The 23,957-nt window shown below is 42.1% G+C and overlaps 2 protein-coding genes across 7 annotated transcripts in view; one reads left to right on the top strand and one right to left on the bottom strand.

Annotated features, from left to right (window-relative positions):
* Positions 1-8,507, bottom strand: part of RPL31 (ribosomal protein L31) — a 662,822-nt gene extending 654,315 nt beyond the window's left edge. The window contains exon 1 of the mRNA XM_052664933.1: positions 8,504-8,507. The gene's annotated coding sequence lies outside the window, so the exon portion shown is untranslated. The remainder of the gene's footprint in view (positions 1-8,503) is intronic.
* Positions 1-23,957, top strand: part of AFF3 (ALF transcription elongation factor 3) — a 319,206-nt gene that overhangs the window by 278,625 nt on the left and 16,624 nt on the right. For 4 of the 6 annotated variants that reach the window (XM_052664882.1, XM_052664880.1, XM_052664878.1 and 1 more), the window contains 5 exons: positions 224-392; positions 7,987-9,039; positions 11,476-11,600; positions 14,538-14,739; positions 16,645-16,772. In XM_052664882.1, coding sequence (XP_052520842.1) covers positions 224-392; positions 7,987-9,039; positions 11,476-11,600; positions 14,538-14,739; positions 16,645-16,772 — 1,677 coding nt within the window. The remainder of the gene's footprint in view (positions 1-223; positions 393-7,986; positions 9,040-11,475; positions 11,601-14,537; positions 14,740-16,644; positions 16,773-23,957) is intronic. The other 2 variants (XM_052664881.1, XM_052664879.1) reach the window with 1 other exon arrangement.

Below are 23,957 nucleotides of genomic sequence, written 5' to 3'. Positions count from 1 at the left end.
TTGCCCTCCCTTGTGTGAAGAAGGGACATCAAAGGCTCTAGATGTAAATGCACGTGCAGCTGACCCCAATCATACACAATAGCATAACGTTGAATTCCCTTCACCCTTCAATTGCCTCCCTTCAGAGGCAAGCTCGCAAAGAAGTCTGCTCCAATACAGCATGGTTTTTAAGTGTTTCTCTCTGTGTGTTTTCTCTTCTCGTCTCCCATTCCCATGGGCCCAGCAGCCTGGTGGGGCCGCAGTCCAGCACCCGAGCCCCAGGACTCTCTAGCAAGGGATCCAGCAGCAGCAGCTCCAGTGAGTCCGAGAGCAGCTCGGAGTCTGACTCAGAGAGCGAGAGCAGCTCCAGCGAGAGTGACGGCAGCAAGCCCTCGCATTACTCCAGCCCAGAGGTAAGGGCTCCCACTCCTTGTGATTTGGGATGGCAATCCGCTATTACGCCCATTCAGACCTTTTTTCCAGATCAGGAGCCTGGGAGGAGATGCAGGGAACCAAAATGGATGCAAAAAGTACAGGGGTCCTCCTCCTGGCACCCTACGAAACGAAAGTGGTGGGGGATGCTGGGACAGATTAAAGCAAAAGAAACAAAAATGAAGAAGGAAATGACCGTGTGATATTTCCCTCGAAATGGAGCCCTTCACAAGGCTCACAGCTTGCTGGAGGTTTTGTGCATCTCTGCCTCCATAGCAATGGCTTTCTGACTGCGTAAGTCCTGGTGCGGGCTCTCAGCACTGCAAGGGAACTAAAGGCTTCTCCACACAGGGAAGCTATTATGAAATCATTTTGAGGGTGGATTTTTAAATCAAAATAGTTGTTTTTCACTCACGCACGTCCCTCACCTCACTCCCCATGTGAATTATTCTCCACTGCTGCTGCCTTTGTGTGATTTATTTTAATCCACCTCCAGCATGGACTAAACTGAATTACTCATGGTGCAAAACATAAAGCCCAAACTTGCCATCTGGAAAGTTAGCACTGAAAATTTCCACATGCAGACAAGCCCTGGCCGAAGTACAGTTAAGCTGCCAGTGCTGTGCCACCTTCTGCTTTCACTTCTACACTGTGCTAAGCAGAAACTACAGGCTGCTTTCCATACTCTGTTCGTCTACCACACGACATTTTTATGTGTTTTGGTCAATACACACCTTCAGTATAAAACTGTGAACTCCACAGCCTTATCACATGCATTAATATATGTAAAAATATTCAAAATCTAGTGACAAGATTGTAAATACACATAAAATACAGACAGTGTATTTTCCTGTTCCACATAAAGCATCCCCTCACTGGACTCCTCCCCTGACAACTAAGCCTCACAGATTCTCTCACCCTGAAACATTATCCTGAATAACCAGCAAGCCTTTCCTCATGTTTGCTCAGTATTTAGGGCCATGTTTCCTACCAAGGAAAATGTACCACTCACAGAAATGTCCTGTATTTTTCTATATTCTATACACTCTATATTTTTCTCAGGTTTTGTTCCTTATTTACCACTTCTCTTCTTCTATTTCCTCCAAAGTGCTTTCAGATTCATTTCAAGTTAATTTTCCTCTCTTTATCCCTTTCCTAAGGCTCTCTCTTCAGTTTTCCTGTTTTCTTCCTTCCAGCCTCTCTTCCCTCTCTGCACTGTCCATTTCTCATTTCCCATCCTGAGTCCACTCATCTGACCCATCATGACCTTGCTCTGTCCATTCCCTGCTGGGTTCGGCGTAGAGGTCTCACACTCTCCTCTCCCAGCAGGAATCTGAGAAGGTAGAAGAAAAGGAGTGAAGAGAACCCTAGTAGGAACCATAGTAGGAGAGAAGGAACTACAAGATAAAAGGGGAAGAAGCGTAGTACCCAGATAAGATAAAAGAGCATCTAGGCAGATAGCTGTGATGCTTGGACCTGAGAGTAGCAATTCCTCAGGGAATATGGAAAGTGAATTAACAGAGGCAGGTCATGGGCTTTGTAAAGTCAAGCAAGGGACGGAGAGCCATGGAAATGTGAAGGAAGTGCCTCCTCTTAAAGCATTTTATAGGTATCCTCTTGAAATAGTGGAACTACTTTTTTATAGAGTCTGAGTTATCACTGATTAGTGTCACAAAACAGCTGTGTGGCTCCAACAGCTTGTTTGTCTCTTTGCATTGCATTTGAGTGGTTTGCATTCTAAGGCATGCTGTACAAAACACACTTGTATGTGTGCCATCACAAAAATGTGATGGCTGCAGTGGTTTCTGTAGCGCGTTCTTTTGAATACAGGAGAAGTCATGACATTCACCAGCATAGGATCACCATGCACCAGGGCAGTAGGATATCTGTGCTTTTCCTAAGGCCCCGTGTTTTCCCAAGCCTATTACATGACTGATGGCACCAATTCAAAACTTCTTTATGTGACATTTCTGAGTAGAAGCCCTGTCTGATTTGCATTAATGCTTTAACTTACAATTAGGAACCCAGTGAAGCTACCTTCCTAAAGTACATGCCATGTTCTTAACCTATAAACTGAGAAATACAGGTCCTTGGGAGCTCTTTTAAGGAGGTCCTGTCCATCTAAATTTAATTAGTGGTCTCTATCCCATGGTCTTATGATTAATTTCATCTACTGAATAAGACAGAAGAAGCAAATACATCTTTGTCATTGCATACGCATAAAATAATGAATTCAAGTACAATGAACTTGAGTGCTCCAGCACAGTGTTGGGCAGAAAATCCGTATCTGCAGGTTGGAAGGAATTTCTGGAAATCTGCAGGATATTATGAGTTCTCCCTTCTTTTCTGTAAACAGAAATATCATCTGTGTATACTTGCAAGACTTTTATTTCTAGGACAGGTTATCTTCTGTATTTTAGTTTATATAGAAATTCAGCTGCTGTTACAATTCTTCTGTATTTTTTCCTCATCTCGTGTTGAAATCTTTGAGTTGTTTTTCCGTGTCTAAATGCAGTTGCCTAGAGTGTAAAAGCAGCTCATTGTAAAGTATACATATAAAATAGATTAGATGAATTGCACCCTAAAAGTGTCTGTTTCTTTCCAGTGACTATTTAGAGCCTGTAGTGACTAGCTCAGCTGTCTACACTTTATGTCTGCAGTAAACTAAGAATAATGGCTGAGCTAGAACAGGAGACAACATTCAGACTGGTTTCAGTGATGTGGACAAATTAAGGTGCCTCAGACAGTAATGCAAGTAGTTACAGTTTTGTGAACTGCCAAACCTGAAATTATGAACAAGGGACTGAGACTTCTATCTCCTGTTTCTTTGCTGAGGCCATGAATTCTTTGCATGACCTTAATTAATGTCATAAATGAAGACTCTGGAAAACAGAAACTTCCTTCCAATTATTTCAGATGGTAAAAAAAGAGTGTAGATCTCAAGTCCACAGAAGAACCACATTTCAAAAGCTAAGGGTTTGGTTTGTTTGTTCTTTGTTCCCATTATCTTCCAGACCTTTAGTAAGACCGAGCCTCATTAGACAGCTGAGGAAGTCCCACTGTGCAGGAAGGCCTAGAGAAGGCAGGAAGGGAGCAGAGAAGACACTGCATAGGAGAGAGCATCAACAGTAACAAGGCTAGAAGAGAGAGGTGTGCTGTCCTGGGTGCTACCAACCCCTACACAAGAGTTGCAGTGTCCCTTATAGTCTTTGCTGTAGTGACCGGTTCATAACCATCAAAGAATTTTTTTCTGTGCTTATTCCATCATCCCCAATATTCTCTTCAGTCTCAAGTCCACACGTGACTGACCTGGTCAAGCTGAATTGATTGGTTATGCTTTTCCCCATCTTCCTTCCTCATCAGCACTGTCCATCCAATCTTTCAAGTGCATGGACATCAGTACAAGTGTCTGAGCAGCCACCGCCTGCAGATGCCTATTGTTCCCTCAGGTGTTGTACAGAATTGGCTCTCCTCTCCTTAGCCCAGAAAAGAGGAAAGCTGTGTGCACCTAACTAATCACCTAACTGGTGAGCATGCCCCAGTCACCTCTTCCTTCTTTCGCCAATAGCCTTCCTCAGTGAATCCAAAATGCTGTAGTTTTAGGATTGAGTTTAGGAACAATGTTATGTTCTTGCTTCCCACTTTTAAGTATCACAATTTGACTTCCTGAGTGGTACGTTCAGAAGAAAAGGGGATTTTTTTCACTAGACCAACTATGGAAACTATTTTTACTTTGGTTTATAGGATTCAGGATCACCATTGCACTATTTTTTTGCTACAAATTTCTCCCTTTCCTCCTGCGAATACTTTGAGACAGGAGTAACCTCTCACTTTATGTGTGCACCTATACGAATCTCCAGTTCTAGTTTGATGAAGTGCTAGCAGTAGCACTAACAGTAGTGGCAGCATCTGATGTTGACATCATCAACATCAACATCTTCATCACCTGTCTTAACTACAATGAAAATGCCACGTGTGTATAAGGGATTGCCCTGGATGAAATATTTGATAGTAGGACAGCACAACTAGGTAAATATTTGATAGTAGACAGCACAAGTAGGTTATCATAGGGGGTAAAATAATATGCTGATTTGCAATTGACTAAATATACTGCAGGGATTGCTCACTCGTAGTCCACAGTGGGTTAAATAGATGCACATTACAGACAATACAATCTCTCAATGAAGGGGGTGTCATGCTTCAACTTTATGATAATACTAGCTACACTTTAGTTCCCTCTTTGTAATAACAAGCATAGAGTTATCCCATTATGCTCATATTGTTTAACAGCCCTTCACCACAGAAAGCCTTTCTGGATAATGAGTTTTGACAAAGGTTTCTTTTGGATGTATGGCTCTGATTGCATTTGTAGCCCAGAAGACATCTGAGATATATAGACATACTGTGTGGGAGTCAGCCCACCCAAATTTGGACACTTGTACTGTCGATACCTACATCTGTTCATCACTTCAGCTTCTTCTTTACAGATAGTGGAGAGGAACAAACATTTTCTAGGGCCCAGCTCATCTGACCTATTTCAGATGCCTATTTCAAGATGAAATGTTTCACATCCTGCAAGAGTAGGCCACTGACTGAAGGAATTTGTTGACTAGCTCAGATTTTGTTGTCTATACTGTACAGATTAATCCATCCACAGTTATTAAATAAGTGTATCGCATCCTTCTGTTTCTCACTGAAGCCCAACGCATCTGCATTTGTGTTGCATTAGTTCTTGGAACGATCCTGCTGATAGAGTTTTCCTGGTTTGGGTTTTCATGCCAAAACCACAAATGGATTTTGGTACAAAAACAGTTCATGGCAAGTCAGCTTCACCACTGACCATTGTTCCTACTGCTGCCAATCATCTGGCTATCACCAGCTTTACCCCAATTAAAACTGCCCAGCGCTTGTCAAGGCCTTGAGGACAGTATATTTCTCTTGCACAAGACTATCTTTCCACCATATCCCTCAACACCTTTCCATCCTTACATGCTGCTGAGGCTATCTCACTTCAAGCAAATCAACTTTTCTTCCACAGAAATGTGTGTGACCTGTACAGGAAAGAGATTCAGATTGAAGAATTAGGGATTTTTATTTCCTACCACATATAATTACTGTTGGGCATGTAATGTGCACTGGTAAAACCTTGCAAGTGAATCTTCCCAATGCTTTTTCTCACTGGGTCTGTTCTTCCCTCTTGACTGTTCTCTTGCAGCGATTTCAAAGTACAGTAGTTTTCAGTTAGAGCAATCAATTGAATAAACTGCTTTCAAAAGTGAATTGGCATCACTCACGTACATTGACTAAATTCTATCAGGGTCCCCAAAATACTGAGAAAAAAATATATAAATTTTGATTTTTCAGAATTTGTATTCTTTAAATTTACATTATTGGCTGCAGATTTTTTACTTTTAGCAGACACATTTTAAAGGGTTTTTTTTTTCAGCAGACACATCTTAAAATTTGTTTCAGCCACCATAGGGACTTGAATTTTTATTTAAATAAACCAAGGATATACATCTAAGCCCATGGTTTCAGGAGTTGTGGCTTTAAGAAAACAAGTGTCCTCAAACTCCTGAAAAAATTAGCAAAGTTGGCAATATTGTTGATACATTTTATTAGACTTCATAGTTGGCTTACAGCTTGGTGGGAGTGCAGCTATTCCATCTAAACAGCAGACACATCACTGCAGGAAAGTGCCACATTGACAAGTTATGACACTATAGCAGTTAATCATTGTTTTCTGCTGGTTTACTGTTATCCCTTGAACTGCTGCTTTTGAGAATGACAAGTTACTTAAAGAGGATGGGATGTAACAGAAAACCTGGAAGATTTTTTTTAACTTTCAATCTGCCCTCACTCTGGCCTATAATTATAGGTATATATTTTTTTACACGTGCTTTTGATGTATGTGCTTTTGTTAAATACATCGCCTGAACACAGCAAAGACCTCCATATATAGTGAACCTTTCATTATGTGTAATAAGTCCAGTATATGCATAATGAATGGCATCCATCTCTACTCTCAGCAGCAGTAAAAAGAAAACAAAACAGTTTCTTTCACATAAAGAGTCTTAAAAATACATCTTCGTCCAAGAGAAATGCTTCCCAACCATTTTCAAGATTTACAACTCTGGAAAGAAATTCATCATGTAAGATATTAGGGAGTAAGATTAAGAAAAAATAAACTCAAGGCCATCCAGCAAGCTTCCCATAGGTATTGGCTAGCTGGATAATGAGTAAATTAGACACTTCAGAGGGAGGAGTATTTGTATCATATGAATTCCAATGTCTCACTGTTCTGCTCATTTTAGGAGCCTTTGTTTCCTGTAGAGTGAATAAAGCCCCTCCAGGGTGACTCTGAAGGCACCCTTAGCTATGAAGGAAGCCTGTGCTGCCTTCAAGCAACTCTTTTTAACGGCAGTGCCTTTAAGTTGGAGACTGTCTTAAATTAAGGACTGGATATTCTCTCCTGAGCAAACTTTCTTCCAGAGCATCGATAGTTTTCATGAGCAATAGTCTAGCTGACCAAATTTTGGTTCCAGTTCAGGAAATTAGGGCGCTTTTCACATTGGGTTAGCATGTGGCTTAGAATATGGTTGGCCATCCACTCCACCTTTTTTTTTTTTTTTCTCCTTTCCTATTCATCTTCTTCCATTCAAATTACTGAGTGTAAGAAGCACTACAAAACATTTGCATGTTGTTCTGTAAGAACATTTTCTGAGCTGTGGTTACATTTGAAATCATAATTATCCCACCACTTCACTGTCCAAACACCACTATATTTTAGATGCTCTCTTATAACTTGATCATGTTGTGACAGGAACAAAGAGGAGAACTAACAGCTACACAATACTTACCAAATGAGCACTTGACAATACCACCACAGAGCAAATGTTTGCATGATCTCACAGAATTACAACATCAATACCAAACAGACTATATGCACAGCCTGGTTAGCACTCCCTCCTACCACTATATGCCTCTGTATGTTGTTTAAATACTTACTTTATTTAATGCGGTGGTGCAGGACACAAAATATACAAACCTAGCTTTCCTGCTAGGTCAGCCTCAGCCATATGCCTGCCCTGTTTTCCACCTTTCCTATCCCCATTATATTTTCCTCTGTTTGGAATCTCAGGAGTCTTTCCCAGTAAAGCTGAGGCCAGTACGAATCATGCCAAGAAATTCTGACTCATGGAATCCATTTTCCTTCCCAGCCTCCTCCAGAAACCAAAAACATCCCACCTCCTGGGGCATGCCTCCCATTTCCCAGCCGTGCAGCTGAACCAAGGCTGCCATTGGGCAGTACAGCACATCCTCCTTGCCTGCTGACCTGGCAGCCTTACCTTTCCCACCCACAGCCTGAGCCATGGGGTGCCATGGGGTGCCATGGGTGCCATGGGGTGCCATGGGGTGCCATGGGGTGCCATGGGGACTGGGGTGACCTCTTGCTAAGGGTAAAACCTGTGTTACAGGTGTTGGGTGGCACGGGTGTTTTGGTGTTCCTGAGGCTCTGCAGGTGAGGGCAGCAGGATTCGGCACTAAGCGTATTGCCATCTGCTTTCCTTTCAGCCTGAGCCACCCTCATCTAACAAGTGGCAGCTGGACAAGTGGCTGAATAAAGTCACCCCACACAAAGCACCCATCCTGACCCCCCATGACGGTTCGGCCCTTGAAGCCCACCCCTACTACGGCCACGTGAAGGCGGAGCGGCAGGAGGACGAGAAGACCCCGGCCCCAGACCCAACTGAGCACCGCGGAGGGGAGAGCCGCACCGCCGCCGCCTCCACCGCCGCCACCGTCGGGGACGGGCCGCGGCCCAGGACCGCCAACAAAGCACCGGGCAGCAAGGGAGGACGCCAGAAGTCACCCCCCGCCGCTGACGGCGGGCCGCCCAGGAGGGCAGCGGGGAAGAAGGCACCGCGGCGGGCCGAGAGGACCGCCGCCGGAGACGGCGCCCACTGCCGTGGGGCAGAGGAGCCCGCAGGGAGCCACGGCTTTCTGGAAAGCGCCGGCAGCGAGGCGCCCAGGGCCCGGCCCGGTGCGAGCGTCGGCGGTGCGGGCTGCAGAGCGGGGCATCGCCGGGAGCCCCGCTCGGCCGCGGTCGGTGAGAAGCGGCGGGCCCGGGGGCCGAGCAAAACGGCGCCCAAATCCAAGGAGTTCATAGAGACCGAGTCCTCGTCCTCGTCGTCCTCCTCCGAGTCGGGCTCCGATTCGGAGCGGGAGGAGCGCCCGCTGCCCAAGGCGCAGGCGGCGGCCGGGGCCGAGCCGCATGCCAAGGACTTGGGGACGGGAGCCGCCAGCAAAGCCCACGGCGGCTGCAGTGCCTTTGGCTCCATTAATGCCAGGACTAATAGTGAAATAGCAAAGGAGCTGGAGGAACAGTTTTACACCCTGGTTCCTTTCGGTAGGAATGAGCTCCTGTCTCCTCTGAAAGACAGTGATGAGGTAAAGTCGCTGTGGGTCAACATTGACTTGGCTCTTTTGTCCAGGATTCCAGAGCGTTTGCCTGAAGAGCCGCTGGCAATGAGCGCCGGAACAAACCAGGCAGCCAGCATCCCGCAGGGTAGTAGTGCTGAGCTCCCTGCAGAGAAGGGCTTACCGAAATCTAGAAGGAAACGCAAGGTGAGCTCTGGGGGAGTGGGGGTGGCCGCTCGGAGCAGGGAATTGGGGCACAGCCCCAGCATCGCTCGTGCCCGCGTTGCTGCTCAGCAGCATGTCCTCGCCAGGCCTCGCCTCTGCTCACCACAGAGCAACTGGCAAAGCCTCTGGGGCGATTAAACCCCTGGGCCTTGGAGATGGTGTTGGCTATCAGCACATTGCTTTTTGTGCCTTGGTCAAAGAGAAGTCAGGTAGCTTTCTCTCCTGAGGCTTCTTGCAAAAAAAAAAAAAAAAAAAAAAAAAAAGCTCTTAAAGGCACTGCTTAGTTTGGCATAGCAAATGTAAGTGGCTGTCTTGACCCAGTCTGCACAATATCGCTGCATATTTGCAAAAAGGGAGCAACCCTTTTCCCCTCATATTGACAGCAAGGGGCGAGTCCCTCAGTCCCTGCAGGCAGCCGAGCTCAGCAGGGACTTGCCTCGCGCTGCAGCTTGGTCTGCTCTTACCTCAGGGCTCCTACACCAGCGTAAGAACCGTGAGGGTACCTAATGAGCTGTCCCATTCCCAGGCAGCACTTGCCTCCTGGTCACATCCACCCCTCTGCCATGCCTCTCCTGAACATTTCAGGAGCCACCAGGTGTGCCAGCTTTCTCTTGACAAGGAGCTCCCTTCACCCAAAGGCTGCAGCTGTCCAGTGAGGATGCTTTCCACTCCATTTATGACAATCTGACCCTAGAAGTCACTTTGAACTGGAATCACCATCTGCTCACTTTCTGAACAGTTTTACTGTGTAGTCATCTATCACTATCTGCGCTACCCTACACGTGCAGACTGATCTGCACGTTTCTTGGGACCATTTATCTAAAGCACTCTTCCTTTTTTTTTTTTTTTTCTCCATTTTTTTTTCCTTGTGTTTGTTGTTGTTTTCTTTTAAGTACTTGAAAGTATTTTTTCAGTATCTACCACTGGTGGAGCTACTGCTAAGCTTTGAGATGCATTTATCTGCATTTTCTTCAGGAAGTAGCATGGAAGTAATTGCAGAATACAAAGTGATGGAGACCGGGTCAAAGCAGGGCAGAAACAAAAGATTTACATTCTGTGCTATAGGAAATTTCTTTGTCATATTGCCAGCCCATACACCCAGAAGGAAACAAGGGTATGATAGAAAAGCGGAATAAATGCAGTCATTCTAGAAAAGCTTAATTTGATTTTCTCTGGCACAAATTATGTTTTTGTCTTCTGTCTTAAAGCATTGCTGTTGTTGGAAGTTTTATTGTTACAATAAATACAAGGCATTGCTGGAATACCAAATTGCCCCTCAGCTTGGAATAGGACCGCCCCTGTGATAACTACCATGCAAATACACAGTACTTAATCTACCTTCCCAGAAGACTTAAGGAATAGGACTGATAAGAATAGATCATCAGGCATAACTGCAAAATTAGAGGGAGGTCTTTATCATTTCTATCTCTGTCATGATCTAAAGAAGATGAGGAAAGCAAAGAAAGGAGAGGATAGTTAAGCACTTGAGGTGTAAGATCTTCATTCCTGTGGAGAGTGAACTATGTTAATCCCTCAGCAACAGCCACAGTGGCAGAAAATACCAGAAAATGTTATTGTCACACAGCAAAGCACTGAATACAGCATGATCAAGAGGTCACAAGTAAAACTTGGTCATCATTGGAAATGAGATAAGTGTTAGAAATGGTAAGGGATGTGGATATTGTAGGAAGATGGGAAAACGGAGCCACCAATAGTTAGATGTAAGGAAAGCAAAACAAAGTCAGATAGTGGCAGGAAACATGGGCTACATTCATATGAGTAGGCCAGATGTGGCCAAGATGTAGCATCAAGCAGTGGCACGCAGTCATCTGCTTTGCTTGATTGTTAACATGCTTGCTAATGATGTGAGCCAACTTCTTCCAGACACTTTGTGGCCCCAGCTAGGGACCACATCGCCTAAGGGCCCTTCCCAAAAGGCAGCCTGAATGTGGCATATCATGGTTTGAAGGAGAAGCAAGCTGAGCACATGTATGCAAGCTGTTCCTTTCCAGTCAGCCTTAGATGCTGATCGGCCAGTTGCTGATCTGTTGTATTTGGTAATGCAGGGAATGTCACTGCTGCAAAGAAAAGAGAGAGGGAGAGGCAAGAGGAATGTGGTTAAGCACTAGGCAAGAGAAAAGCACACAGAAGGTGGGCAAAGAGGGCAATATAAAGAAAAAAATATCTGAAGGTGCAGGTGGGAATGTGGTTGAAACAATTCAGGTTTTATATTGTACTCCTTTGTCTACGCACTGCCTCTTTAGATGATGGTTTTTCAAGATGTGAACCAGTCTTCTCTCATCCATATGCTTAAAGAAAGCATCAGAGTGTCAGAAAACCATCATCTGATTTGTCAAAGTACTTTGAGATGTTTAGTAAATGCAACACCTACAAGATATAATTTTTCTCTTTACTCAGTGTGAGAATGAGGAAGAGTACAGAGACATCAAGAAGACTCATTTAGAGCGAGAGAATTCTTCACGATTAGCTGCCTCTGCCCACAGCATCGCAACAGCAAATCACTGCAATGTAAATGAAAATAGGTAAGCATTTTCCTTCTTATTTACCACTGAGTCATACAACTAGTTGCAGTTTAATGTCCTGTGTTATTTTTGCCTGTAATACGAGTTATTTTTTAATTATCACATTTCATGTTGAAAAATTGCCCAGTGCATTCTGCTTTCTTCTGGTTTAATGAACAACTTAGCAGCTCCTGACACATTTATATACTCACATTTTTGTCGTATTGTGCAGAGTTGTTAGTTCAAGTGTGAGGTTCATGGAATGAGTAAGTATAGCTAGAGCAGTGCAGTCATCTGAGATGTATTCTCAGACGTTGCCTTGTAGGCACTGGTTCACTTGGGCAGCCATCTTATGTTTCCTTACAGCATTATAAGTTTCAGACTTTAAGTCTGACTTTATGCCTGGGTTTAAGTTAGTCAACAGTACTTAGATTGAAATTGCCCAAAATACTCAGTTCCAGAATACATATCGTTTTCTGTCAATGTCAGGATATATATTAGGGCGAGACTGCTAAAATTAAAGAATATTTTGATTTATTGCAGTAAGTATTTCTGTTGTTCAGATCACCGATGAGTCTGAACAATTCTTATCATTAGCACTGGCAAAGAATCATGATGAAAACAACCACATATGCTGCTTATTCAAAAGTATGCATTCAATTTCTTTAACCTAGAATAAGTCACATTTCTTAAACTGAAAAAAATCATGGAACAGTTTATTTTACTGTGCATGAATGCACACAGACACACCATTCCTGTTACCACTCTCTGTCACAAGGTTAATTCCGAGCTTCCTGGAAGCAGGGCAGTAATTTGCATTTTGCTTAACATTGTGTTCAGTACTTCTGGTAGTAACTGTGCATTAAGGAAAGAAATATAAAAAAAAAGAAAGTCTTGAATATTTGCTTCTTAATTCTTCCCTCATCTGCCCTGCTTCCCAGAAGTTTGTGTGGTTTATGCTACTGTAGGTCATGCACAGTTATGTCAGCACAGCTGATAGCTGGTAGCAAAAAGAGGAGCAAAAACACCTTCAGACATGACAATTTGATATTGTAGAGTCTGATGTAGAATCATAGAATGATTAAGGTTGGAAAAGACCTCTGAGATCATGTAGTCCAAACACCAGCCCACCCACAACATGCCCACTAACCACATCCCTCAGTGCCACATCCACGCAGTTCATGAACACTTCCCTGGGCAGCCAGTGCCAATGCCTCATCACTCTTTCTGAGAATAGTTTTTTTTCATAATCTCCAACCTGAACTTCCCCTGGCACAACTTACAGCTGTTAGCAACATACAACAACCTTTCCTCCTATGTACAGAATGAGCAAGGCCTTGTTTGATACAAGAGGCCACCGCAGCAGGCAAAGTAACCCTAAATATCTTACTTCTACATCAGGTCCACTATCTGTGAAGTGCCAGCAGATTGGAATGTGCTGTGTGTTGTTTTGCACAGCTTCTCAGGATGACAAGGTTGGGATGCTGTAGTTTGACTACTCACAGTACGTGTAGGTGGGCCCAAGTGCCAGGGGCTTTGTGAAAGACCTGCCACACAAACAGAAATAGCAGGTAGTCCTCAAGCTCTGGTCCAAACTTTTGAGGCTTGGGTACACTTCCAAAGAGCCATGGCTTCTCTTGGATGCTGTAGTCCTGCACTTTGACAGTGATGTATAAACATGGCTAGCCAAGGCATGATTTTGTGTTTGAAAAAGGAAAAAGAAATAACAGCATCAGCCTGCACATTCAAAATAGTGCTGAAGTTCTTATTTTTCTTGGAGGGAAAAGAACAACGCAGCTGTCCACTTACACACCCCAACTCCTTCATTCATAAACAGCTCTTGGTCATTAAAGCAAAACAGTTTGTGTTGTATTTTAGAAGTACTACACTGTAGGAAACAGGAAGAGTTCTGAATTATGATTCATGGCTTCTCTCACAGCTAGTTTTTAAAGATGTGCCAGATAAATGGACAAATGTATGATAAGAGCACATTTAATTAGCTCTGTTCCCTGAAATGATGTGCAGAAATAAAGTATATTTTGTACCGTATTCCGTTGTGCGATTCCATTAAGTGTACACTGTCTGATACAGTAACTATAAAGAAGTGAGAAGTGTACATAAAAAGTAATAGGCTGAATAAAGGGGAATATGACAAGGGAAGGTATTGCTTTAAAATAGTCTGTCTGACCTTAATCACAGTTTTTGTCTTAAATGCAAACTATCTCCTTAAGAATGCTTATTTTGTGTGTATGGCTTTAAAATTACCAGACACGTATTTTCTTTAAATTAGTGTGTCTAGAACTTATTTAGGTGATATTTTTATAGCTTCTCACACAAAGCTTCTCTAATATAAATGAAAATTGAAAATACTACATGGCTTTCTTCTTTACAGTAAAGGCCAGCTCGCATTTCTCTGTGTCTCCTTTTGTCTGCAGTACCAGCCTATTTTTCTTTGTCTTTAAAATCGGCGTTAGATCAGAATAAAGAGTGCTACCAAGGGCTGCCCATTGAGCACAGAGACAACCCAGTCATCTTTAAACACATTTCCTCTCTTAGTTCACGTATGGCTTTATTGCCGTGGCTTATAAATTGTCACCTCTAATAGTGAAATAGGGCTCCATAACCTAAACTTACACTTCAGAGTCTAATCTTCGTCTCCGGCTATCCCTTAAGAGATGGTGAGCAAGTGGCCATTTATCTCTGTGTTTTTTTTCAAGCACTCTGATACAGACTCGATATTAACTCCAGAATTACAATTTGCCTTGAAGGAAAAGAGGATAAACATGATACAAATTTGTAAATGAACTCTTGGTCCCAATATTGTAAGCTTGTTACCAGATACCAATACACTTTATACTGCCAGCAGGTTTTAAATTCAAAGTTTTGGTAATATATAAAACATTTACCTTTCTCAAACCCAGCTTTGTGACACTCCATTACTGTAATTTCCATTTCCAGTTTGGCACTACCAATAAATAAAAATGAGAAAGTGCTTCGGTCACCCGTCTCTCCCCTCTCTGATGCATCAAAACACAAATACTCCAACGATGATTTAACTTCCTCCAGCAGACCTAATGGCAGCAGTCTATTACCTTCCATCTCCTCCAGCAAAAAGCATAAGGGTGAAATCCAGTCACAGCCAAATCTCGGAGACTTCAATGTAAGTTGTACTGTTGTTCACAATATAAAACCCTATCTTGATATTTTTCATTTTGTATTGAATCTAAGATAACTTTGCAGAATCGTATGCTAAAAAGTTGTAGTAATGAATGTGGTACTGTACATTTGGTTTTTCTGTTTTGGGGTTTAGCAAGGCACAGAAGAACAGCAAGCAGGCTGTAAATTGGACAAATAACAAAGGCTGCATAAGCAAAAGGTAAAAGCCAGTGGCCTGGAATTAATGGATTTAGGCCGGCAGAGTATTTGGGGGGCATAATGCAAGGCCCCCACATCCAGAAGTGTGGTGCAGTGTATAAGACCTCTGCTCAGCCACTGCCTACCTGTCAGTGTACCTGGATATAAGTAATTCTCCATGGCTTCCAACCAGCTTTCTCATACACTACTGCTTGCTGTTGACACCAGTGAAAAGCTTAGCATGAGTCTTGCAACTCAGCTCCACCACACCCCAGCATTTAGATGTTTATCCTGTCAGAGAATCTTAATGACACTAAAGGTTTCCAGAGTACCCTTCCTGGTGAAGACTTACTAGTAAATTAGGGGTTAGCCACTGTCTTCAGAGTACAGTAAGAGTGGAAATGGATGTTCCCCTCCATTTATACATGAGCTCTGTGATTGGAACACTGGAATAAAGTGTCTGTTAGCGCTTCTGGTTAAGGAGATTTATATTTCTCTCACCTCTCCAAATAGTATCCTGTCATCCAGCCTGCAGAGCACTGTGGTTAGAAGACTAAGAACAGAACGTTGCCCCTTGCAGCTTTGTGTGAAATACCTAGAAGAAGTAACTTGGACACTGTCATATTGATATTCACTGCTGTAGCATCTAGTCGAGTTGCTGAGGCACTCTTCTGTTGCTATAAAGGCCCATGCTCCTTTCTTTGCTACAGAAGATTTTATCCAGCGTGTATTTGTTTTTAAACAGTATGTTATTTGATAAATAAGAGGTTTCAAAGTTAACTTTTTAACTTTTAAAACATAAGTTTAGAGATTTATAACCCATTCAGACCCACAACGATACGAGTCTTCACTGGATATCCTGAAAACAATGTAAATTTCTTCACAGGCGCATGTGCTGGAAATCAAAAGTAGAAGGTGATTGCTTTATGATCCACACCCTCAGCAAATTAATTTCACTGAGATTTTCTGCACAGCCTAGCAATGCACCATTTGGTCAACATTTTAAAAAGCTTTGCAATAAAATTCTTATGTATTTGATTATTCATCTGAAAATTTTAGCCGTCTGAACCGATCCGGATGTGCCATACAGAATATGAGAGCTCGTGAACTATAAATGTTAAACATAGCTTCCTTTTATCTCTTCCCTTCATGAGGTATCTAGGTGGTGTGCCCGGGTGGTCTCTTGAATTTCTGTCAGGGATCCTAAGCTGGGATATAGTCTTTATTCATTTTAATTTTTTTGTGCATTTCCCCATTACATTTCCATCCTCTACCTGAGGAAGAAGTGGTAATGTTTTCTGGCAGTGGTTATAAATGAAGGGCAAACGGGCTCACCTTGCTCTCTCAGGGCAAAGTAAAATGTTGGTTTGGAAGCTAAAGGCTGGAGATGTAACTTGATCTTCTCAACGGCCAAACTGATCTGTTGTTCCATAATTTCGCTGACTTTGTTACAGAGTGTTTTGATGATTACTAATAGTTCAGCTCCATTTCATCTGTGTATCACATCAAAACTCAGGCCCTTTACAAAGTGCTGTGAGCAGTATCTGTGAATTTGTGGCTGTTAGTCACAGGACAGTTAACACATCTTGCCTGCTGAAATAGTAGAAAAACTAACTGACAATTTACAGCACAATGCAAAGACTATCTGTGGTTTATTAGTTGCTTTTTTGAAGTTGGAAGCTCAATGTCTTCTATGCTGTTTGTTGTCTAGAAAGCAGTTCACACCAATTCAGAAAATGTTCTTCTCTGCAATAAGCCACAGACCCAAACAGAGCCTTGGTCACCTCTGTCCAGTGCACCCAGGGACTGCAGAAGGACAAAACTTATCTTTGATGATATGTAAGTACAGATAACTTTAAAATATAGCAAACAATGTAGCTTTCTGCATTTCAAAAGGGAGTGACAATTTGTTCATCAGGAGCTGAGATATTGCCAGTATTATTATAGTAATACTGTACACTGAACAATGATTGAGACATCGTTTATAAAGTATTCTATTTATCATCATAAATTAAGCCTCTGATCATCAGGAAGCAGTGAGGACTGGCTGTTCCCTAAGGGATGATGAGCCAGGAGCAAAAGGACAGAAGATGGCTGGTGGGGTGGGGGCTATGCCAGCAGGGGTGGTCCAGTCACAGAGACACTATGCAAGGTGATGAGGCAGGTCCAAGGTCAAGCCAGGAAGTCAGATCAGGATCAGGTCTGGTGAGGATAAACAGAGTCAGACATAGTCCAGTGACTGCCAGGTGTGCATAGTGATGAGGTGGATCTGAGGTCAAACCAGAAAGAAAGCCCTAGTGTTGTGCCATGGACTGGCATAAGCACTGTTGTGACAGGGCTGAAGACACAAGCACACCTACAGCAAGCTTGGATAGGGAGTGAAGATTCAGACCTGAGCTTAAATGGCTTTTTTTGGCCCGTGGGCTGAATAGGAACACCTGTGTGAGACACGTCAGGACCATAAAGAGGCCCTGTTAGTGCTTCAGCATTAATTCTGCACACCTCTGACTACAGACATATACATATGCATATCGAGGAGGGTGAGAGGAACTCCCTTCTTGTATGTCCTTTGGAGCAAGGGGAGAGGACAGATGGGAGCCTTGTATCCACAGACCTTGACAGCTGCTTCACTTGTTGCTACTGCTGCTCAGAAAAAGGTGTCACAAAGGCAGAGGGAGAAGCAAGCAGCAGTGGCTGGCAGGAATATCTGAAGGGATACCTGCCCCTCCCCGCTTCCATTGCATCTCTCAAAAATCCCTGCTTTCTTCTTCTGAAAATAATTTAAGCTTGTAATTGTCTTCATTTTCTTTTTGGTAAATTAAAACTGCTGGTTCATTTCCCACAATTGTATAGGATATGGTATCACTTAAAGGTAAAACTGAAGATTGGAACCTTAATATCAAGAAAACTCAGATTTTTTTTTATTATTTTATTTTTGCCTAATAATATTCTGGAATTAAAATATACTGACTTTTCTGGCCAGTGCAGAAGAAATTCTGTTCAAGCTATGCCTCAGACTGCCTGGAGCATATAGAGCTTCATAAGCTGTGTAACCTTGACACACCTTTTGCATTCCCAGAATTTCACCAGTAACATCACTTGCACTTTTTTTTTTACCTAGGGAAACCCTAAGAAAACAGCCCTGTTTTCTACCAGAATGGGGATTTTAATAAATATTATTCATAATAATTGTAGTAATTGTAATGGTCATTTACATTAGCCTATTCTCAGAGACAGCCAGAGGGATGACAATATCTCATTGGGAGAATCCAGGTTTCTTACTATAATATATAAATAATTCCCACAGACTTTAAAATGATGTAACTATATTGTTGTCTGTCAAGAAGAGAAGGCTGGTGAGATTAATTTCTGGGTACATTTCTGGAAGTCATGAGGAGATGTAAATTCAATAAACGTAATCATTCTTTCTGCTCCTTTTGGAGAAAACTCTCCCCTGTGTATGTATCCTCATTTTTGTTCCTTCTCCACTTCCCTCCATGCTATTTTTCAAATTTTTCAACACATTTATTCAGTGATTTCCACTGAGGAAATTTGAATCTGCTTAGAAGCACTACCTAAGTCTTCACATCTCTTGAAATACTTGAATCATCTATAATTTACTTGCCACTGTTCAATTTTTCTGTACCTTAAACATGTACATACATGGCAAAAATGTATCAGTATACCTGGTAAAAGTCAAAATGTAGGATGTGCTCATCTGTTTGGATTAGAGAAAATGCAGTCAGAAACACCTACAATAGAACTATTGTGTCTTCATCTGATTCTCCATCAAGATGCTGACAAAAAAAATGGGGGACCATTTTGTGTTTTTTCCCTCCACAATTTTGTCATAAGAAACCTGCTTTTTCTCACCATCTCTATCATCTAGGAGGCTTTTATCACTTGCTTTCTCCATTAGTGATACATGTGATTTCTCTGGCAGGAATCTTCAGTACAACTGTTTCACCTTTTCAGGGAGAGATACAATAGAACCGTTGCTGTGTAGTGCCTTAGATGTAGAATGTCCCCCAGCAATTTGCAACCCATGAAAAAAAATCTAAAACGCCAAATAAGATAAAACACAGAAGTTAAATATGTCTTAATTTGCCCTTAAAAAACACAAATGTCTACATGCCTGTTGTGCTAACTAGAGGAGGGAGACTTTCTCGTACTATAACTGTTATTCATAAGCTGTATCTAGGAAACACCACCAAATGCCAGCTATTGTAGATATTCTTGATCCTGAATTTACCACAAAAAGAAGTCACTGAAATGGAGCAGATTGGACTGGCTGCAAATGTTAAATGTCAACAAATTTCACTCATGTTAGAAGGATCAAACTAAACAAGGCAGCCAATGTCTTTCAAATCCTTACAGTACCATAGCAGAGGATTTGAAGAAATGCAGTACTGTATATCTAAAGTCACGTAGTAATCCTAATGGCAGCATTTTGTTCAAAATGATGCCCATGAAGTATTTCATCTCATAATCCATGAAGTTTGGAATTACTGTAATCTAGCCATGGCTTTAAAGTCTTCATTTTAATCAGACTCTGTAGTTTGAAGAGACTAAATCTCTTTTATTCGATTTAAAACAATAATTTTTTTGACCAATCAGCATCTCTGCTTTAGTCTCAATTTATTTTCTCCAGATCATTGACAACAGCTGTCACTAGCAATAAATTGGAACACAAGTAGGTCAATAAAAAGTATATCTTGCTTGGCAGAGTGCTGTACACACATGCATCAAAATATAAAAGTAAATATAGCTAAGAGTCTTCAAAAGGCAGCCAAAATATTGCTTTTCCTGAACTGCCATTGTTTACTGCCTGAATGTGAAAGCCCTGAATGTGCTTCAAGCATATCCAGCATGGCACACGTATATGCGACATCCATGTTACTCCCAGTATTAATTCTTAACAAGATTTCCTGGATTTTTGGCCATTTCTGACTCTATGAAGAGAACATTTTAACAGCTACATCATAATGCTTCAAGCCAAATTCAGTCCTGCTGTAATTTAGCTGAATGATAGAATTCCCAATAACTGCATTTAGGAACGAAGTCTGTTGTCCTTGAAGTGATAAGCACTGACATGCTGTGGCTGCCCGAGGGCACAGTCTCACACCTCCTCCAAACGCTGCATGTGTGGTACAAAAAGAGCAGAGCATGCTCAGCTTCTCAATTCTCCTTATGGCTACATCAGAACTTGTTCCTTGGGATTATTTTCTTACTTGCATTGTAGCTCACCCTTTCAAACTTCGTGTCTGGTTTGTTTGTTTTTTAATCTTCTCTTTATCTTCTCTTTTTTTCTGGCCTTTTGAGATCAAAGTAATACACCTTCCATCTTTTTCAAGATTTTTTTCTTTATTATTATCTCTTGTTGAATTTTCTTTCCATGGATTGAGGTGGTACATACACCCAATAGATTGATATTGTCACAGCTTTAGGAACATATCCTACAGTGAGACTGCATTCCCATCTATAGATAAACCACACGTCCAAAAATATTCTGGCTGTAAAGGTGTCATGCATAAAGCTCATAAAAAGCGGAAGTGATAACTTCTTACCATATTGCTTAGCTTTGGCTTGGACCCCAAGTCTCTCATTTTCAGTCTCTTTTTCCCCGTTCTCCTTTCTCAGTGTGGAAAGAACAAGGTGCTCTTGGGTTGTGACTCATAAAACCAGTGGAAGCCAGCTTGTTTCACCTTGATCAAAGTTCCTCAAAGACTCTGGGTCTTCTGAAGTATTTGGAAAGACTTCTAGAGTCCTGAGCACCCCCCCAGGAGCACGTTTAAGGAAAAGACATACGCTCCTCCTTCTCATCAGCCACCTAAACTATGACCTGATAAACCAATGTCTGCTGAACTAAGTTCATCACAAATTCATATGCTTACTTTGAAATGTCCTCAATTTCTTGGCTTTGGGCAATTTCAAGACTTCATCTGACAGTTCCATTTTATCCCTATTTCCCTTTTAACTTGTAGCACTTTATTTTCAGCATATGCTGCCCATGAGAAAATAACATTAAGCTCCTACATTGCATACACTGTTTCTGTGATTAAACAATTGAGTTTCCCTTCTCTGTACGACCAGCTTCCCCCCTTTCTTTATAGAGACACTCTCTAAGAACCTGTTTTGGTGGAAAGTAGATGTTTAAACAACTCCAGCAGGTGATTCTCATGAGATAAAGGATTTGTAGCCATTAAACCCTGGTCCCAAAGAAAACCCAGGACTGCAGACATCTCTTGAGCTTACAGGCTACATCCGTGCCCCTGCTCCCCCTGTAGGCAAGTGGTCCAGCACTATGATTATATGACTGAACTGTCTTCACTCCCCAAAACAAAGAACACTCACTGCCTCCTGAGAACTGCCCTTGGCACGTGCTGTCCTCCAGCTGTGCCCAGGCATTGTCTGGGAGAAAGCTCAAAACTATGCCAAGGAGAGTATTAGCCATCAAACAGCATGAATGATCCAATGATAGAGCTGGTATCCTTGCTCTGCTTATTTCAGTAGCACAGATGGAGCCAAGGTTTCACACGTACTGTCACTCATCAATTTCACCCACACCTCACACATCAGTGCTGGGATCATCAGAGCTGGCTGCCAGGTACTTCCTCTCACAGCAGTATCTTTCTGCCTTTGGTTTGCAGTTGCCTGTTGGGAATCCAGGGTGTGTAGCCTGGCATATTAAAACAATGTAAGCCTGGGTAGCTGTGGTCCTACCCTCTCTCCCAGGGTTTGACTGTGTTTCCCTCAGCTTCTACTGAAATTAGCTGATTTCAGAATATTTATCTAACATACAAGAAAAGAGGTACAGCTGTAGTTTATAACTGCAAGGCTGTAGAGATTTCTTCCTGTGTTTTTAACACAGGAGCTCAAGTGCCTATTGTTAATACCTTTTTCCTTCCTCCCTCTTTGCATACACACTTTGCCCTTGTATGCTTGAGTCTAGGTATTGATTTCACATGAGTATCTGTAAGTCATGAATCCAGGTCGTGCCCAGGAATTTGTAGTGGATTTTGACTCTCTTCATCTCTAGTATTTCACTACATTGACATTATTAGTCGGGGTAATTTCGCATTTTTGCAAAAATAAAAACCCTTACTTATTGCACGTTTCTTCATTTCATTTAAATTAGGAGCCATTCTTTAATTTTGGCAGGTTTTTTTTTTTTGCAACAGTAACTCACTCTCTCTGTATCTGAGCTATTCATCTATTCATCTAATCTAAGCTATTGATGTCGTTATGCTAAGCCCATCAAGATAGCAGTTGTGTACCTGTGTGATTTAGTAAATTTTTCTTACATTTGGCCTGACTCCAATCAGATCCTTTGTTCTTGTCCTTCTGAAATGCCTATAGCACAGGCATTTAAATGGGTCACCAATACCTTCCCTGCCCTCTCTACAATTACGCTCCTCTGCTGAACTTTCCAAACATGCTGGGTCTGCCATAGTGAGCAAGAGACTCCCATAACCAGATACCTGTCTCATACAGTGCCATAGGCTGTCCTCCACCCCATGTGCCATTCCAGGCACAGCAGTTAACCATAATTTATTTTGAGCTGTGGAATGGCCAGGAGGCCACAAAGCATCAGGGTGGGACACTATCTTGTACAGTAATACCTGCTTCCCAGCTTCAGTCCCATAATTTACCCCCAGGATGACCATCCTTATCTGTGATACAATATGTCAGAAGTGATCTTGGTATATTTCCCAGTGCATCTTCGTCTGAAACAACAAGTAGGCAGGACTATATACACTGACATTTTACTTTATGTTGTTATCTTGTCCTTGCAGGATTTCCTTCTCTTCTTGTATTTAAGGATTGTGGCCTACTGGCCCAAATTCAAAACTGGGCATGGGCTGACCATGGCTATGCCCATTTCTTCTGGTTTGCCTCTAGCTCTGATCAGATTCTAAAGTGGTTCATTCTGCTCTTCTGCTCCCTTCCAGCACACCCACCTTTTAGGGTCTGGATTACTAAAGTGGTGAAACTATATTTAGAATTATGATTTAAGCTGCTTTTATTATGTGCAATTGTTGTACACTAAGGAAGCCCTAGTTCAGTTTTTTATAACACTTCAGCAGCATTATCTCAGAAGAGTATTAAAATATGCACTTGGCTGCATTTATGATGTTTAATTGAACTTTTATTAGTTTTTTTTAATGTATCCTCATAAAGCACTATACTACAGTAAGAAATAATGTTCAAGTGGAGGATTATGTAAATGAAGCAGAAAATGCTGTAGTTTAGTATTTAGTTCATATAAAATACAAAAATTAGATGAAAAATGTGCTTTTGAATGCAGTTATAATTAAAATTGTATATTGGAGTCTAAGCTATGCTGTACTCTGTAAATACCAGCAGTTGCACTGAGTTTCGAGGAGATTATGTTGCAGAAGATGCTGATAAATTACTGCACGAAGTAAGGCTTCTATTGATTCACTTTGTTTGATTCTCTTCCCTTTTTTTTTACTGCATGACTTTACATTTTTGCAATTATCTGCTAAACTGGAGTAAATTGAATTCAGAGAAAGTATCAAAAGACAAAGGTGGCAGAGATGCACTGTAATGGCAATACAGCTAAATAGGATGCAGGGGGAGAAACATACACACTCAAGCATTTTACCTGGGTAAACACCACTCTTAGGAGCTCAACAGCCTGGAAATTCTAAAAGGCTGCTTTTGGAAGGGGAGTAATTACCATGCCTGCAGCCATCTCACCTCACGCTGGGATCCTGTGCAACACAACTAGCTATGGAAATGCTGTATTTCCTGCTGGTTTTCGACAAGCTCCCAGAGAAAGTGGTGGCAGTGCCAGTGAGAGGAATTCTGGACAGTAGCAGATTGTTTGATAAATCTCGTCCTGGCTTCAGCCACAGACATGCTACTGAGGCTGCCCTTGTCAAAGTCATAAATGGTTTGAATACCACTGTTCAAAAGGAAGCCTGGCCTTGTTTGTACTATCAGATCTAGCCATGGGGGTTTATTCTGTAAAAGGCTGGATTCTGTTGCACTGCCTAG

The sequence above is a fragment of the Tympanuchus pallidicinctus genome, unplaced genomic scaffold (genome assembly GCF_026119805.1).
Source record: "Tympanuchus pallidicinctus isolate F22 unplaced genomic scaffold, pur_lepc_1.0 scaffold6, whole genome shotgun sequence".
Lineage (NCBI taxonomy): Eukaryota > Metazoa > Chordata > Aves > Galliformes > Phasianidae > Tympanuchus > Tympanuchus pallidicinctus.
Note: the sequence above shows the minus strand (reverse complement) of the source record. Positions and strands in the feature narration are given on the sequence as shown.